This window comes from Bactrocera dorsalis, chromosome 5 (assembly GCF_023373825.1).
Source record: "Bactrocera dorsalis isolate Fly_Bdor chromosome 5, ASM2337382v1, whole genome shotgun sequence".
Lineage (NCBI taxonomy): Eukaryota > Metazoa > Arthropoda > Insecta > Diptera > Tephritidae > Bactrocera > Bactrocera dorsalis.
The window spans coordinates 74,264,438-74,279,375 of NC_064307.1; the positions used below are offsets into that span (position 1 = coordinate 74,264,438).

Sequence of the window (14,938 nt, forward strand, 5' to 3'; positions counted from 1 at the left end):
GCAAATAAATATTTAACCCAGCTGAATGTTTGCCATTGATTGACTGTGTGTTGTTGTGGTGGAGAAGGTGAGGCTGCGTGTGATGTATGGCAAACGTGTTGCGAGAATTTATGAAAAAATCACATATTTTAAATAAATTTGCTGGTTTTAGATCGTATCAAATACTTTATTGCCTGCTTGTGCAGCAAGAAATTGAAAATAACGCAAATTAATACGGCGAATTTTAAATATGATTTCAAAATTCGTGACTCATGCAAAAAATATTGAATTTCGTAAAATAAAACGGTAGGCAAGTGAGCTATTTGAATTTTGTGAATTTGATTTTTACTTTGGATGAGAATTTGTGTGCATTTATTTTATTATAAAATATATTTTAATACAGCTTATCTTAAAAATTACGTCGAAAACCTCGTACATTCCAAAATCATGTCGTAAAAGCTTCTTCCTAAGTTTTTAATTTCATTAAAATCCACTATTTTCATTCAACTTCCGAACGCTTAGGAAATGAAAATCGCCTTCAAAAATTCCACTTCGCTTACACAATCAAAGCCTTCCAAAATCGCTTTGCACACTTTGAAATCCCAAAGTCAACCAGAAATTCACCATAATTGCCAGTCTTTGTATTTCAATATAAATTTCTACCATTTCAAGAGTCAATTCATTGCTGTCTGCTTTAAGCTGCTCAGCGAGTGGCTTTCATCAAATTTATGCCTTTTCCAACCTTTCTTAAGCAAACATAAGAATTGCTGCTGCTGCACTAAGCTAGTTTTCTCGAAAGCTTTCTGTGGCAGGAATATGCATAAACAAACAGCATAATAGCTGAGGCAAGAAAAGGTCTGAAATGGAAAGCAATTAAAAGTACTAAAGAGCAGCAGCGAAATCCTTACAAAACAAACATAAATACAAACATACAAAATTTCGTGAAAGAAATAACTATGACAGCCCATGTACGAAATGTAAAATCATAAGGGGTTATATCCACTTGCAAGTCAGAAATGCGTCTTTTGTTTTGTAATTTTTTTTTTTTTGAGAAAATATAATAAATAAATAAAAGTAATGTACTTTAACACAAATATCTCTCCAAGTGAGATCCATCGATTTTGGATCAACCCGAAGACCTGATCTAATAATTGGCGTTTCTCTTTGATTCCCTTTATCCTGTAGTCGTTCTTATGGGGAACCACTGAAAATAGGTTGGAAGCTATTTTATAACAACGACACGATTTTTACATCTGACTTCTGCATGTTATGTTCGTATGGGCAAATCAGAACCATTCGTATTAGACAAAAGCAAACTATAGGAGCTAAAAATAAAAATTTCAATGTTTTCCAATGTCTGGAATCAGAATTTGGGCATGAAAAAAAGTAACCCTGAAAAAAAATTTTTTTGCTGATCGCTATAATATTATAGTGCATATTTTTCTACCCTAATTTCTAAAAAAAAAAATTGGTGCATTGTCTATTTTGGAATAGTTCGATTCGTATCATATCTTGATTAATTTCCCTTTTTGAAAATTTTCTTCACTTTTCCTACAGAGTTGCTTTGCAACTAGCAAATGCAAAACCGGCGTATTTCCGTTACTGTTTTTCAATATTTCAATTAGGTATACCACAAAAACAATGTAAGGTGTAGGAAATTTTTGAAAATTCTCTCACCCTCACAACTGCCAGTTTGGTCAGCAACCCAGAAGTTATCGCTTGAGGCTTTGCAAACACTCGAAAAGTCGGCAACAACGGCAATGACAGCGTAGCGATTTTGGTCAGCTACTGTTTATATAGGCTTAACACACATACATACATACTTTTACATATATATATGTATATAAACTTTTTCGTATACAAACATATATGTACATATACACTGCCGATTTCATCTAAGCCTCCGCTATATAAATAAATTGACTGTGTGAGTAAATTGCTTTTGTGTGTGAATGTTAAATGAAAATTAGTAAATTAATTACGTTTTGGTTGAATTAAGAGTAGGTGGCGTGCGGGTGGTGTATGCTTTTGTTTACAGTTGCTGTTTTCAATTCAATCGAGAATTTTAATCCAACTCTAACCATATCGTAACATAATTTAATTGGTTCACTTAAGCGCATAGATTTCAGTCGAATTTTAATTTAATTACAAATTTTTCATGAAATTGAGGTTAAATCCGGTGTGGATTATTTTAATTAATTAGAAGTAAGGATTGTGGTGTAAAGTCTCCCTCTTATGTGTGTGTGTGGTTGCGAGTATTCGAGCAGTAATTTGGTTTCAAAGAGAATGCGTTTAATGCCAACAAAATGTATTAACAGATGGAAATATTGAATAAAAGGGAAGTTCATAAATGAACTGGGAACTGCTATAGGTATTAATAAGGTATAATGAATGAAGGATAAATATAGATTTTATTTAACGTCATTACTACTACCAACCTGTTATAAGAGGCTCTAAGATGAACTTGACGAACATTAGCTGGAAATAAAGCGTTAATATGGTTCACCAAAAATATGCGCCATTAAATTTGTTTTAATAGCCAGAATAATGATCTATCCTGAGAATCATTGAGAATTTCACTAATGTTTTAGACTAATACTCGTATGAGAGAAAATTTCAGAGTCAAGAAAATAAATGAAATAAAAAAATTAATTTTTAAGCTTGGGATGCAATACTCTTCAGCTATTCCACTTTCATAATTGCTATAGCACATTCTTATAATATTAATATTATTTTCCAACGCTGTTGCGTATACGCAGTGTCGTCCAATTTTTGCTGCCTCAATCGTACCTCTAAGCAGGTTACGTATACGCCGTGTCAACCACAGCGTTATTTTAACTTGATTTAATTAGTTGCTAAAGAATTTTCGTAAAGCTTTTATGACTAACTTTTTTCATTTAAATATATACTACATTCATGCATACATATGTATTTCCTTAAAACTCATCATTAAAATTAATTTGCAACCACAAGTTGCCAACTTTGTAAAAATATGTCCAAGTGCAAAGTAATGTTAGCAGCCACCAGGGAAGAGAGGAAATAAAGAAATTTACAAGTTTCACCTACAGTTTGTAATGCTATACACTGAGTTGTAGAATTTGTGGTTTTCTACAACTACACATACACACACACACATACATAAATTTTGTAGTTTTTGTGCGCTTTGTTAGTGTTACCGGTGTAACCGAGAAGCAAACCATGCAAGTTATATCCACAAACTGAATTTTTATGTCGCCAGTGTTGCATGTGAATTTTGTGCAAAATTTTCAACAAAATTCTAGTCAAAATATTTGCACCGCCAACTGTTAACCAACATACACACAATGGAATTTGCATGTTTGTATATGAACAGGCGTGCACAAGTAAGGTACTTTTGTTTGTATGTGCTTAAATACGTATACCAACCTGGTTGGAAAAGTTTTGACTAAAAAAATTAAATATTTGAACAATCGTTTATATGACAGCTATATTTTATCGACATCCGATATTTGTGATTTTGACTATATATTTTCTTTATGTAAGAATTAAATTTTACACAAGTTTGGGAGTACGTAGCTGCTTAACTGTAAGAGTTGGAACAAGAAATGTCGTTTTTGAACTAGCGTTTGTATGAACAGTGTATGTTTGGTTACTTAAATTTTCACAATTTTTGGTATACATGTTCTACTCATCATAAGACAATATTTCACAAATTTTGTTGTTTGCAGCATTGTAATTTCAAAAGTTATAACAAAAAATATAATTTTTGAACAATTGCTTGTATTGGCCGTATATGTTTGTTTCGTTTAATTTGATTGATTTTCGGTATGCAAATTCTACTCATCTTAAGAGAATATTTAACAAAATTTGGTGTTTACAGCAATATAATTCCAAAAGTTATAACTAAAAAATGAGAAAATCTCGTCTATCTAGTAGCTCAGCGCCCCGAATTTTGTTCCAAATGGGCTTTACAATATCTATATGCATTTGCATAATATGCCACGATTTGTCTGTAACTTTATACTCATATTGTTGCGCGCAAAACATCCCAAAACTAAACTTTCAAAGTGCATTCCGTTGCACTTTCACGCAAATACTTGCACGAGCCGAAATAATCTATTTATACGTTATATAAATAAATACAAATAAACTTTCAAAAGTATAGCTAACATAGTGGTCACATGTTTTATAAGCTAAAATTGATCTTTTATCTATTGTGGCGCATCATCAGTACACAAAATTGTTGTAATTTGTTGATTTTGTTTCGTCGCCAGCTGAAAATACGCATAGCATACAAAAACAAATACAACAACGCACACAATGCAAGTGTAAATGTCTAAATACCACAAAATTCGAATATTCCATGCCATAACCCCTTTGACACAAACAAATAGCACAGTTATTTGTCAGAATTAATTGCTTAGGTAAAAACAGAAATATTTTGCGTCATTTTGTCGTCAACACTGTCAACTGTGTCAACTGTGTGAATATGTGTTTGTAATTGATTTACCATGTCTATTTTTGGTGATTGTCAAAAACCTTTATTGATGGTGTATTTTTCTTGATTTGCAGGAAGTCGGCAGCATTATTGGCAAAAAGGGCGAGATTGTGAACAGATTTCGTGAGGAGGTAGTTTTATAATTTCTTTTTTGTATTTGTTGTTTTTTATAAATTGATATAATTCTATATTTTCATGTTCTTTTCGTCACAATTTCCACGGCGTAGTCTGGAGCAAAGATCAACATCTCGGACGGTTCATGCCCGGAGCGCATTGTCACTGTGTCGGGCACGACCAGCGCGATCTTCTCGGCATTCACGCTCATCACAAAGAAGTTTGAAGAGGTAATGTAGATAGATTTTAATGTCTGAAAAGAAAAGAGTGGTTGGTAAAAAATAATTATTTTCCCGATATTTTAGAGATTTTTTTTTATAATTATAGGATTAAGTGGTATTCTAGTCTAGAAATTAGAAAGACTTAAAATTGGTTTTCGTAAATTGATAGTTAAGATATTCAAAAATACCTCCCTAAAAGGATTTTTCAAAAAATAATTTGTAAATTTTTTTAAAATTAAGATGTCTAGACCGAAATACCGCCTTAATTTACCAATTTAAAAACATTAACTTTTTGTTCACAGAAATATTTAAAGTATTGCGAGAGTACATTTAAAATTTGTAAAAGCAAGAATTATAGCAACCAGAAGAACCCTAGTATTATTTTTAATTTGACTTTCCCTGCCTGAAATACATATGTTAAAAATGCAATAACATACTTTCATATTGCATATTTCAAAAATGTTGCCTCGAACGCTTTTTAAACTTTCAACTCAAATAAAGTTGATTTTAATTGCGTTTGCAACAAGCAACACACACACACACATTTTTAGTGTTAAACACAAACACACAAACATTTATATCAATCTCAGCATAGCCCAGCCACCACTCTTTACCGCCTAAGCTAAAGCTTGTTTGCATATTTAATACATACAATTCTTTTTAGTGGTGCTCACAGTTCAGTGATGTTGGCAAAGTTGGCAAAACTCAAATACCAATACGTTTAATTGTGCCCGCCAGTCAATGTGGATCGTTAATTGGTAAAAAAACACAACTCACACACACACGCATATACACTCATACTTGTATCCAGCGCTATTTACACTAATGTAATTGAAATATCTCTTTACTCCTTTTCCGTTTTGCTTGCTATTCTTCCTCTGTACTCGCCTGTCTATGGACCGGGTACAGGAAAAAGTGGTTCAAAAATCAAGGAGATACGTCAATCCACTGGCTGTTCGATTCAGGTTGCCAGCGAAATGTTGCCAAATTCAACAGAGCGTGCCGTTACTTTGAGCGGCACTGCCGAGCAAATAACCCAATGCATCTATCAGATTTGTCTCGTTATGCTGGAGGTGAGTATTGAATTAAATTGCTGGCTGGCAGAGTTGCAAAGCGCAAACAGACACACAAGCATGCATATGCAACTGGTCAAAAATGTGCCAGACTACATACACACATACTAGCTCGTATCGCCGTGTGCATGCTTGTATGTGTGTGTGGTGTTCGCGCAACTGCACCTTGCCCAGTTTAATTAAATTTACCTACTTTCTAAACACACATTTGTACAATTTCAACCAACTATAACAACAACAGTCTCCACCAAGGGGCGCCACCATACCGTATCGGCCAAAACCGCAAGTATCTGGACCAGTCATTTTGGCAAACGGACAAGCCTATACCATACAAGGCAACTATGCTGTACCCGCACAAGAGGTAAACTAACCGCACATCTATGCATGCATACAACTACATACATATGTATCTATATTCATACCTACATACATTTATACTTATGTTAACGGAAATCTTCAAGTAACACATACATGTATACATACATTATTTACAATGAAACACCTGTGCATGGCATCATGCGCCTGCCCACACTCACCCATGCATATGTGCCACACTGCTCCTGACCCGACACCCAATTAGTGGGTGATTTTTGTGCAGCGTGTGGTGTGGTCGTAAGCATATTGCGCATGTGTGTGCGTGTGTTTGGCATTGGCGCCGGTTGCTGGTGTTGCAGTCTCAGACATACATAAGTGCATACTAGTTACAATTATCCTTTCCATTTATACACTTAATACCATACTTATTTCTATGTCTGTAAATTTATGCCACACGCTCAATTCGCCAATGCATACATGTATACAGGCATACATACATACATATGTATATTACTTCAATATGTATGTACTTATGTGCTTTGGTGTATGCCATTTACCATTTTTTTAGTTTTGGAATTTTATTGCTTACACTTTTTTCGTTTTCCATCTCACAAACATACATTTTTCTATCTTTAAAATTTATTTATTTTTTCTCTTAATTTTATTTAAATTTTTCTTAATTGTATTTTAATTTTTTTAATTTCTAAAATTTTTTTTATTAATTTTATTTAATTTTTGTTTTTAATTTAATTTTTTAAATTTTATTTATTTTGTTTTATAATATTTTAATATTTTTTTAATACCTTTATTCATTTTTTCTTACTTTTTCCCCTTTTTTATTACTATTTTTAAATTTTCTCAAATTTTTTTAATTTCTTATTACATGCAGATATATACTCTACATTACATATATATAAATCTATTTATTTTCTAAATATTCACAAGTTCTCCACAACTTTTGCTACGTTTATTCATATAATAATGTTATTACTACGCTTCGCTCCGTACTGCTATCCACTCTTATTATACTCTCTACTGTACACCCACTTTACTTAGCTTCGCCCTCCGTCCCCCCAACTTTCTCTCTTGCCTTTTATTCACTTACAATGTGAGAATTCTGCGCGCTTGTTCATTTTTTCGATTTCTTTTTATATCTTCTAATTTTATTTCTATGAATTTTTGCTTCCTGCCACCACTATTTTACCCTCTAACCACCACCATAAATTAACATAGTTTTAGTTAGTGTACATAATTTAATTTGATCAACTGAAGAGAGCGGAGAAGTGCGTAAAAATTTATAAAATTTTTGCGAGAAAAGCATTTTTCAATACTTTTTTATTAATTGTTCCTTTTTCAATTCAAATAAAAAACCATTTTTTCTCATTTTTTTACCCGAATAGACTAAGCCCTTATTAACAGAATACCTGTCGGATCTAAAAGCAATGCTGATATTTAAATTATCTTTACAAAAAAAGAGAGCAAAGCACATAATTCATTTCAAAATAGACAGTTGAACACACTGTTGATCCTAAAAGTATGCAATATGTATCAAAAGGCATGCTAAAACCTACATATATGCTAAGAGTGCAGTTTCTAACTTCTTTGAGTCCATTTTTTCACTTCTTACCAAATCAGTGTAAAAGTTTCGAAGCAGTTTCTTCGAAACGATCGTTTTAACCAAGTAGGTGGAGAACTTGACTTTTACTTTCCTGAGTTCTACTTTTCACGGAACAAATTCCAAAGATATGCATTGTTTGGACTTATAATATCTCTCAGCTTGTAAGCACGGAGCTTAAGCTTCTTCTGTTGTTTGTGATCTTGCAAACACATCCGCAGCACTTTTTTGGGGTAATCCCGCATCTCATAAACTGTCCCATCGCGAATTCGGTTAATGTCTGTGCAGCATATTAGTAAATTTGAGGTTAGAAAGAGCACTATTTTCAAAACTTTTAAATCCAGCAATTTTGGCTGGATAATCCGCATTGCTTTGCGATCCCAATCTACCAACTAGTATTCACTATTTTTCCCCTTTACTATTATCAATTTCCCTGTATTTCAAACCCATTTCTACTCACAATATCTCCTGACATTGACATCCAAATAAAATTGCTATGTATTTACTACAAAAAAAGCATTTTATATACATATACATATATAACTGTAAGCAATATTTTTGATTACTTATACTTTTTTCTTTTTGTATTTTGTTTAATATTTTCTGCACTTTCTCTTAGGATAAGTTCAGCGTCGTTACACTTTGTCGCTTGTTCGTTCGTTCGCTCGCTCGCTAGTGTAAGAACAAAAAGCCTGTCTCACAAAAAAAATCAAAAAAAAAAAAATGTATGAAACAGAAGAACAAGACTTTAGAGGCTTTATATCAAACCACAAAACTACACAATCAGTATAGAAAATTTTCGAATTGAAAATTTTGTACCACCGCAGAATGTGTAACAAGGATTGGTTGAGAGATAATATATATAAATATATACAGAGAGAGCGATCGTCTCGTCAGTGCTTGATTCACTCTCAAGGTCCACTAGAAAAAACAAAAAACGAAACGGATATACAGCTCGTCCCCATTTACTCTGCTTTCGTTCTACTCGTCTACTTATTTTGGGGCACGCAGGGACATTTCAGTACTGTTAAAATAGCTCTAACTGAAAATGCAGAACTGCTACTCATTAGCACGAGGGCTCGTGTGCAGTGTTGGAAAGTATGTGTATACTCTGTTTACTACTACAACCCAATCACTACTTGTGTTTATTTTGTTTTTGTGCCACTACAATACCCTTCAAATAATTATATACAATTTATATAAAATGAATTGAAGTTAAAATACAAAACCATTAAACCTCGTACCTTTCAAATTATATTTACAAAAACAAAAATATATATATTTAATAATAATTCATATACCTCCATACCAAAACAGCCCATAACCTGCCTACATAAAGGTGTGTGCCTATAATTTTGTTAGTAAATTGCTCATTTATGCCACCAAGACGCAGTGCGTTCTCATCAGTTTCCAAGCAATGTATACTACCTTAAAATATTTTTCTAAAGCGGTTTTCCCACGTTTTCCATACGTTTATTTCGTTCAATGTTAATTATACTTAGTAGAACCTCAATTCAAAAACAATATATTTTTTTTTATTATGAATAAATATTTAACATTTTTACCTAAATTTTACTTTATCACGAAAAAAAAACAAAACAAAAAATAAATAAATATTCCATTTTTAACTTGAATATGCATACAAGCATAAATAAAAATGCATTGTTATACAATATTTACCTGCCCGAGCCCTCACTCGCAAATATCTCAAATATTATAAAATTAACCATTTTTCTTTTCAAACCATCTGTAGCCATACGAGTTCTTTACAAAATTAAAAATAAATGCCTTTAATGTATTAAAACATCAGTAAAAACAACTCCAATACTGTTACTTTTAACACCGGCCTTACCAACCATACCATATACATAAGTACATCTACACAGTACCTTTAGACAGTTGACAAAACAGCACAAAAGACACATAACTACACTCGTTTTGAAGAAAATTATTCCACAATATCCATGACTTAACTACCGCTGACCTAATTTTGTCTTTCTTTGGCAGTTTCACATGTAATCCGTTAGTCTACCATGTTTTCTACTCTTAGCCATGACTCCTTTCTGGATCGCTTCTCACCACAATATATTCTCCGTTAGTTTCGTAATACGCTTGCGAGCGCCATTCCTCACGACTATGCCAATCGTTCTCTGTTCAACATTGTCCCCTGTCTTCCACATATTTGAGTCGCAAAGTATTCTGTGTTTTAGCTCTTGCCTATAGTATATTGCTCCTTAGCCTGAGGTGAATTGGTCCTAAGTCTTTCGTTTTAACAGTTCAATCAAATTAGCGCTTTGTAAATTGCTCTAGCCAAATTGATTAACCCAAAATGTCGTATTTTTAACTAAATTGCCCTAAAAATGGTTACATTTGAAAATTTTGTTTTGTTTTATTTACTTTAAATTAAAAATTGTGAATAAGTACAGATATTTAATATATATAATTAATGAAAAAAATCTAAAATATTCCATTAAAACTTATTTAAAATGTTTAAATAAATTTAGAGATATTATTAAACTCCATAAAACGAAAATACTGTTTTAGGCATTCATTTCGGTTTATAATTGAGTAAAAGCATTTATTCATTTGCTTAGTAAAATTGCCACTGTTCCAGTTGTTTCAAACATTCCCCCTATTTTTTTTCAAAGAAATATTCTCGCTTAAAAACGTTTTTTGTGTCTAATCCTAAATTTGTTGTTTTCGTAAGTAATAACGCGTCTTAGAAAATTTCACACTATTTAGGTGAAAACATTTTTGAAGTATAAGCTTTTATTATAAAGTAAAAGTTTTTGTTTAATTGTTTAAAAAAATTATTCTTCACAACAAGATTTTTTTTTGTATTTAAAACCATAATTTCCTGTTTTCGTAAATAAAAACGCGTTCTAGAAAATTTCCCAGTTTAGTTGGAAATATTTTTGGTAAAAACATTAGCTCTCCTCAAACCTAAAATGTTTCTAGTTTTCAATAATAAAAAACACACCTTCTTAATTCCCCAAATTTGTATAGGAAATTTCCCAGTATTTCGTTGATTTACAATCTAACACACTAGCAAAGTGATTCCGTACCGTGATGTTGCATATTGTGAATATCTCATATTTTTTTAAAGAAAATTCCCAGTATTGCGTTGACTGCAATCTAACATACTAGTAGAGTGATTTCGTACCGTAATATTTCAGTGCTTACATATAAACATAAATTTTCTTTTTCACCACACCACTGCTTTACATCGAATCTCAAGAATATGCCCCAACTTCGCGAACTGTTACAACACTATTTACCATTTTTATTAAATATACAACTAACTATAACCGAAAATTGCGTCGCCAATCTTTTGTATTTTTGCTTGTTTGCATACCTGAGTAGTTCTTCTCACTTTGCAAAATCAACCGGCCATCAACTCCCTCACCAATCCTGAGTATCACATTCTCTCTGTGGTGGAATATTTCCCATTATTAGCCTACTAAAGTCGCAGAGACAAATCATGCACTATTTTAGAGGAATATCGTTTCAAAAAAATTCCCCGACCTCTATGTGTTACCTCGAAAAACAATTGTCTTATACATATTCATGATAGCTTGAAAATGAAAAACGTCCTGTATCTTACAACTTTCGCCTCTCAACATATGTAACTACGTTCTGATTTTATAATTAAACATGTATTTGCGTATCATTTCCTCCTTAGTTGATTTATAAGGCATATTATTTGATTTTATTGACCTGATTTGTGCATATAGTATATATATACTTTACTTTATGACTTCTCATTGTGTTAAACCGTTGACCTACGCTCTCTCTCTAATACTTTTCTACCTTGTTGAATTTATTTACCCAATCTTACAATTGTTAACCCCCGCCCCCACCACCTAGATAGTAAAAAACTTAATAGTTTTATGAAAAAATTGTATGTCTTTATTCTGGCAAAGAGCTCTCTTTTAATCACAACACATTTTTCTTATATTCTCTTCTTATTGTTGTTAATATCGTGCAAAAATCGAAAAACCAAAAAATTAAAACTATCGAAAAAATCGTCAAAACAACAACAACAACATATGTTATTACTACTGCTACTACTATGTACTACCACCACTACTATTCGTTACCACCACTCACCAACACCACCAACTTCTGCTACTACTACTACTACTGCAAACGTCAATAAAACGCGGCGTTGCCACACCCGCTCGCTCGCTCGTCTAAACTCGTCAAATTGGCAATGAAAATGCAACAAAATGCAAATATAAAATTAATAACAACAACTAATAGACATGTCCAGTATTTCCGCTGGCCTTGGCCACCGGTGGCCTACATGCTGGCATCTCAGGTTTGACGGATCCTCTCTTGAAAGGGGCACACTTGCAAGGAGCGGTGCCGGCTGCCCACCATCATCTACAACATATACCCGATGTGAGTTGCATTTGTTTACTACAAAAACAGCAAAACAAAAAAAAAAAAACAAGCATAAAAGCAAAGCTTGCCTTAAACCGTAGTTTCCAAACAAAAAGAAACTTTGAAAAAGTAGTGATATTTTGGAAGCTCTGCTGTGATCTTTATGATTAAAATCGTATGAAATTATTTCACAAAATCATAAAAATATTATCCCTAACGCCGCTATACAGGTATTTTATGCGCACCCCTTAATTTCCTCCCCCTAAAACCACCTTACACCAAAACCAACTCTATTTAGCTTGCTTGTGGCCTACACAACACACATGCGTTGAAGCGGTGTGTAGCCACGTAAATTGACCCTTGTCCATCAACCCCTTTCCGCCTAGTTAGTTGTTTTACCGTAGTTGCCTTAGAAAGTGCCCCGGTTTCAGCGGCAGTGTTTCTTAAAACTAAGTAATTTTCGATATTGCTTTATGCTTTCACCCAGTATTCGTTCCTGTAGCCTCGCCCCCACTATTTGCCTTGAGGTTTGTACCAAAATGTTGGTGTTTATTTTTTCTTCACTGGTTTTCTGTTTTGCATTCTACCCCTCCTGGAATGGATTTGTGAACTTGAGTTATATTACTGTATGTTGAACTACTTTGTATTTACTGTTAATGCGGTAATTTATGCGTGATCCAATCCGTAACCTCGAAAAATCTTGTAATATCATAAAGGTTGTTTCCGGAGGCAACGAAAAAAAATATTATTGTTAGAGGACTTTACTTTTCTGTGGGTTGTGCAGCTGAATTACAGACACTTGCCATCCGAAAAATATGTATATCCCTTAAGCGGGTATTCTAGTCTAGAAAAATAGCTAAACTCAGTTAGTTTCACTTTGCTTGCTCTTTTTGACAGCTAAATATATAAATATAAAATCAATTAAATTTAACGCATAAATTACCACATTCATGCTAGACTGTTCTGCCAACCCCTTTGGCCCCCACAGCATTTTTGCACACGTATTACCCCTATCTATATTTAGTATGTAATATATAATATAATTTATTAAGTAATTTGTTGTTTATGCACTAAGCAATTCCGTCTATATTTCTTGGCTATACTTATGTGTGTGTGTTTCTAATACATACACATTAATTTATACGCGTTTCTTGTTCTAATTGTTGTTCTTGTTGTGCTGTCCCATGGAATGTGCCCTGCCCCTGTAATTTACCCCCGTAATTTTGTACTTAATCGTAAAATCCATCAATAACGTGCTATGAACTACTATCATAAGTCCCTCTCACCTTCATTTACACACACATATTTCACACGCACACATATGCTTATAATACCCTTTTGTACATTTCAAATAAACAGTTAAGTCTTCCACTCTTCAACTTACTTTCGGACACCGCGCTGCATTGCTACTAAATTTCCTGACTATCACTTCACCTCTATTCAATAATTTACGCATGTTTTTGTAAAAAGTGAAAAAAGTCATTTATTTCATTCTTTATAATTTCAATTGTAAATTTTTAAAAATTCGATATATATCTGTGTAATAATGTAATGTAGGTAAAAAAGAGAAATGCTTTATATTCCGTAATGCAACTCTACGGGTTTTTGTCCGGGCTGTAAATTTGGTTGTGTGCATTGATTAAACAGTAATCACCTGCAAAAGAGAAAAAACACAAAATGAAGAACACAAGAAGAAATTTATAGTAGATTAAACTCCATCGGAAACGAAAGATAAAATAACAAACATTATGGAAGAAATAATTAACGGGCGATCTGTGGTCGGAAAAGGAAAGGAAGAATTAATTTTTAAGGATTAAGAATGGTTTATCTCGATTATTGGCGAAACTACCAGTCCTCTAGAAATAAGTTATACGACAATGTTGTAGGTAATAACTTTTGTATATGGACTTTTTTCATATAAGCTCAAAATTTATGTGAAAAATTCAATATATTATTGCTGACACAAAGAAGATTCGAAGTCAAAAGCTGTAATTACAACCGACAGCCGTACGATTGCACTCCTGCACTCATTAGCAACTCAGTATAAAGAAACTGTGGAACGTATAGCTGCAAACGAGACCGGCGAAGAACTGAAAAGGAGCATGTATCGGCTTCTTTGCAGAATATGGTCGGACAAAAGCATACTCAACAATTAGAATTAGCTTCCGCAGCCGCCCTACAACCCAGTTGTGGCTCCAGGACCTTTTTCGTTTCCCTGCCTAAAAAGGCCGATGAAAGGCAGGCATTTTGACAGAGGGGACCCAAACAGCGTGCACCTCTGCTTTCACGGCTATTCCGAATACGAGAGCGCTCCGGCTCACACTGCCTTTCTAGTGCACATCCACCTAATCAAGGACGGCATGTCAACGCTTCCGCAGCCACCCTATAACCCAGACGTGGCCCCACGACCTTTTTTGTTTCCCTGCCTGAAAAGGCCGATGAAAGGCAGGCATTTTGAAAGAGGGGACCCAAACAGCGTGCACCTCGGCTTTCACGGCTATTCCGGATACGACAACGCCACGGCTCACACGGCCTTTCTTTTTACAGCCACCTAACCAAGGAAGGCATCCCAACGCTTCCGCAGCTATCCTACAGCCGACGTGGCCCCAGGACCTTTTTTGTTTCCTTGATTTTGGATTTTGAGACGGCAGAGAGGATCCAAGCAGCGTACACCTCGGCTCTCACGGCTATTCCGAGTACGACAACGCCCCGGCTCACACTGCCTTTCTAGTGCACAGCTACCAAACCAAAGCCGACA

At 33.9% G+C, this 14,938-nt stretch overlaps 2 protein-coding genes across 36 annotated transcripts in view; one reads left to right on the forward strand and one right to left on the reverse strand.

The window, feature by feature from the left end:
* Positions 1-14,938, forward strand: part of LOC105227368 (poly(rC)-binding protein 3) — a 232,957-nt gene that overhangs the window by 200,612 nt on the left and 17,407 nt on the right. For 14 of the 34 annotated variants that reach the window (XM_029550669.2, XM_019990687.3, XM_049459164.1 and 11 more), the window contains 6 exons: positions 4,531-4,587; positions 4,684-4,800; positions 5,456-5,549; positions 5,701-5,864; positions 6,106-6,225; positions 12,058-12,198. In XM_029550669.2, coding sequence (XP_029406529.2) covers positions 4,531-4,587; positions 4,684-4,800; positions 5,456-5,549; positions 5,701-5,864; positions 6,106-6,225; positions 12,058-12,198 — 693 coding nt within the window. The remainder of the gene's footprint in view (positions 1-4,530; positions 4,588-4,683; positions 4,801-5,455; positions 5,550-5,700; positions 5,865-6,105; positions 6,226-12,057; positions 12,199-14,938) is intronic. The other 20 variants (XM_049459178.1, XM_049459171.1, XM_029550676.2 and 17 more) reach the window with 3 other exon arrangements.
* The window catches only part of LOC105227371 (DNA polymerase eta), an 80,603-nt gene continuing 70,354 nt past the window's right edge, over positions 4,690-14,938 (reverse strand). The window contains exon 5 of one of the 2 annotated variants that reach the window (XM_049459156.1): positions 4,690-4,823. The gene's annotated coding sequence lies outside the window, so the exon portion shown is untranslated. Of the gene's footprint in view, positions 4,824-13,342; positions 13,835-14,938 lie in introns of those variants that run through there. The other variant, XM_049459155.1, reaches the window with a different exon arrangement.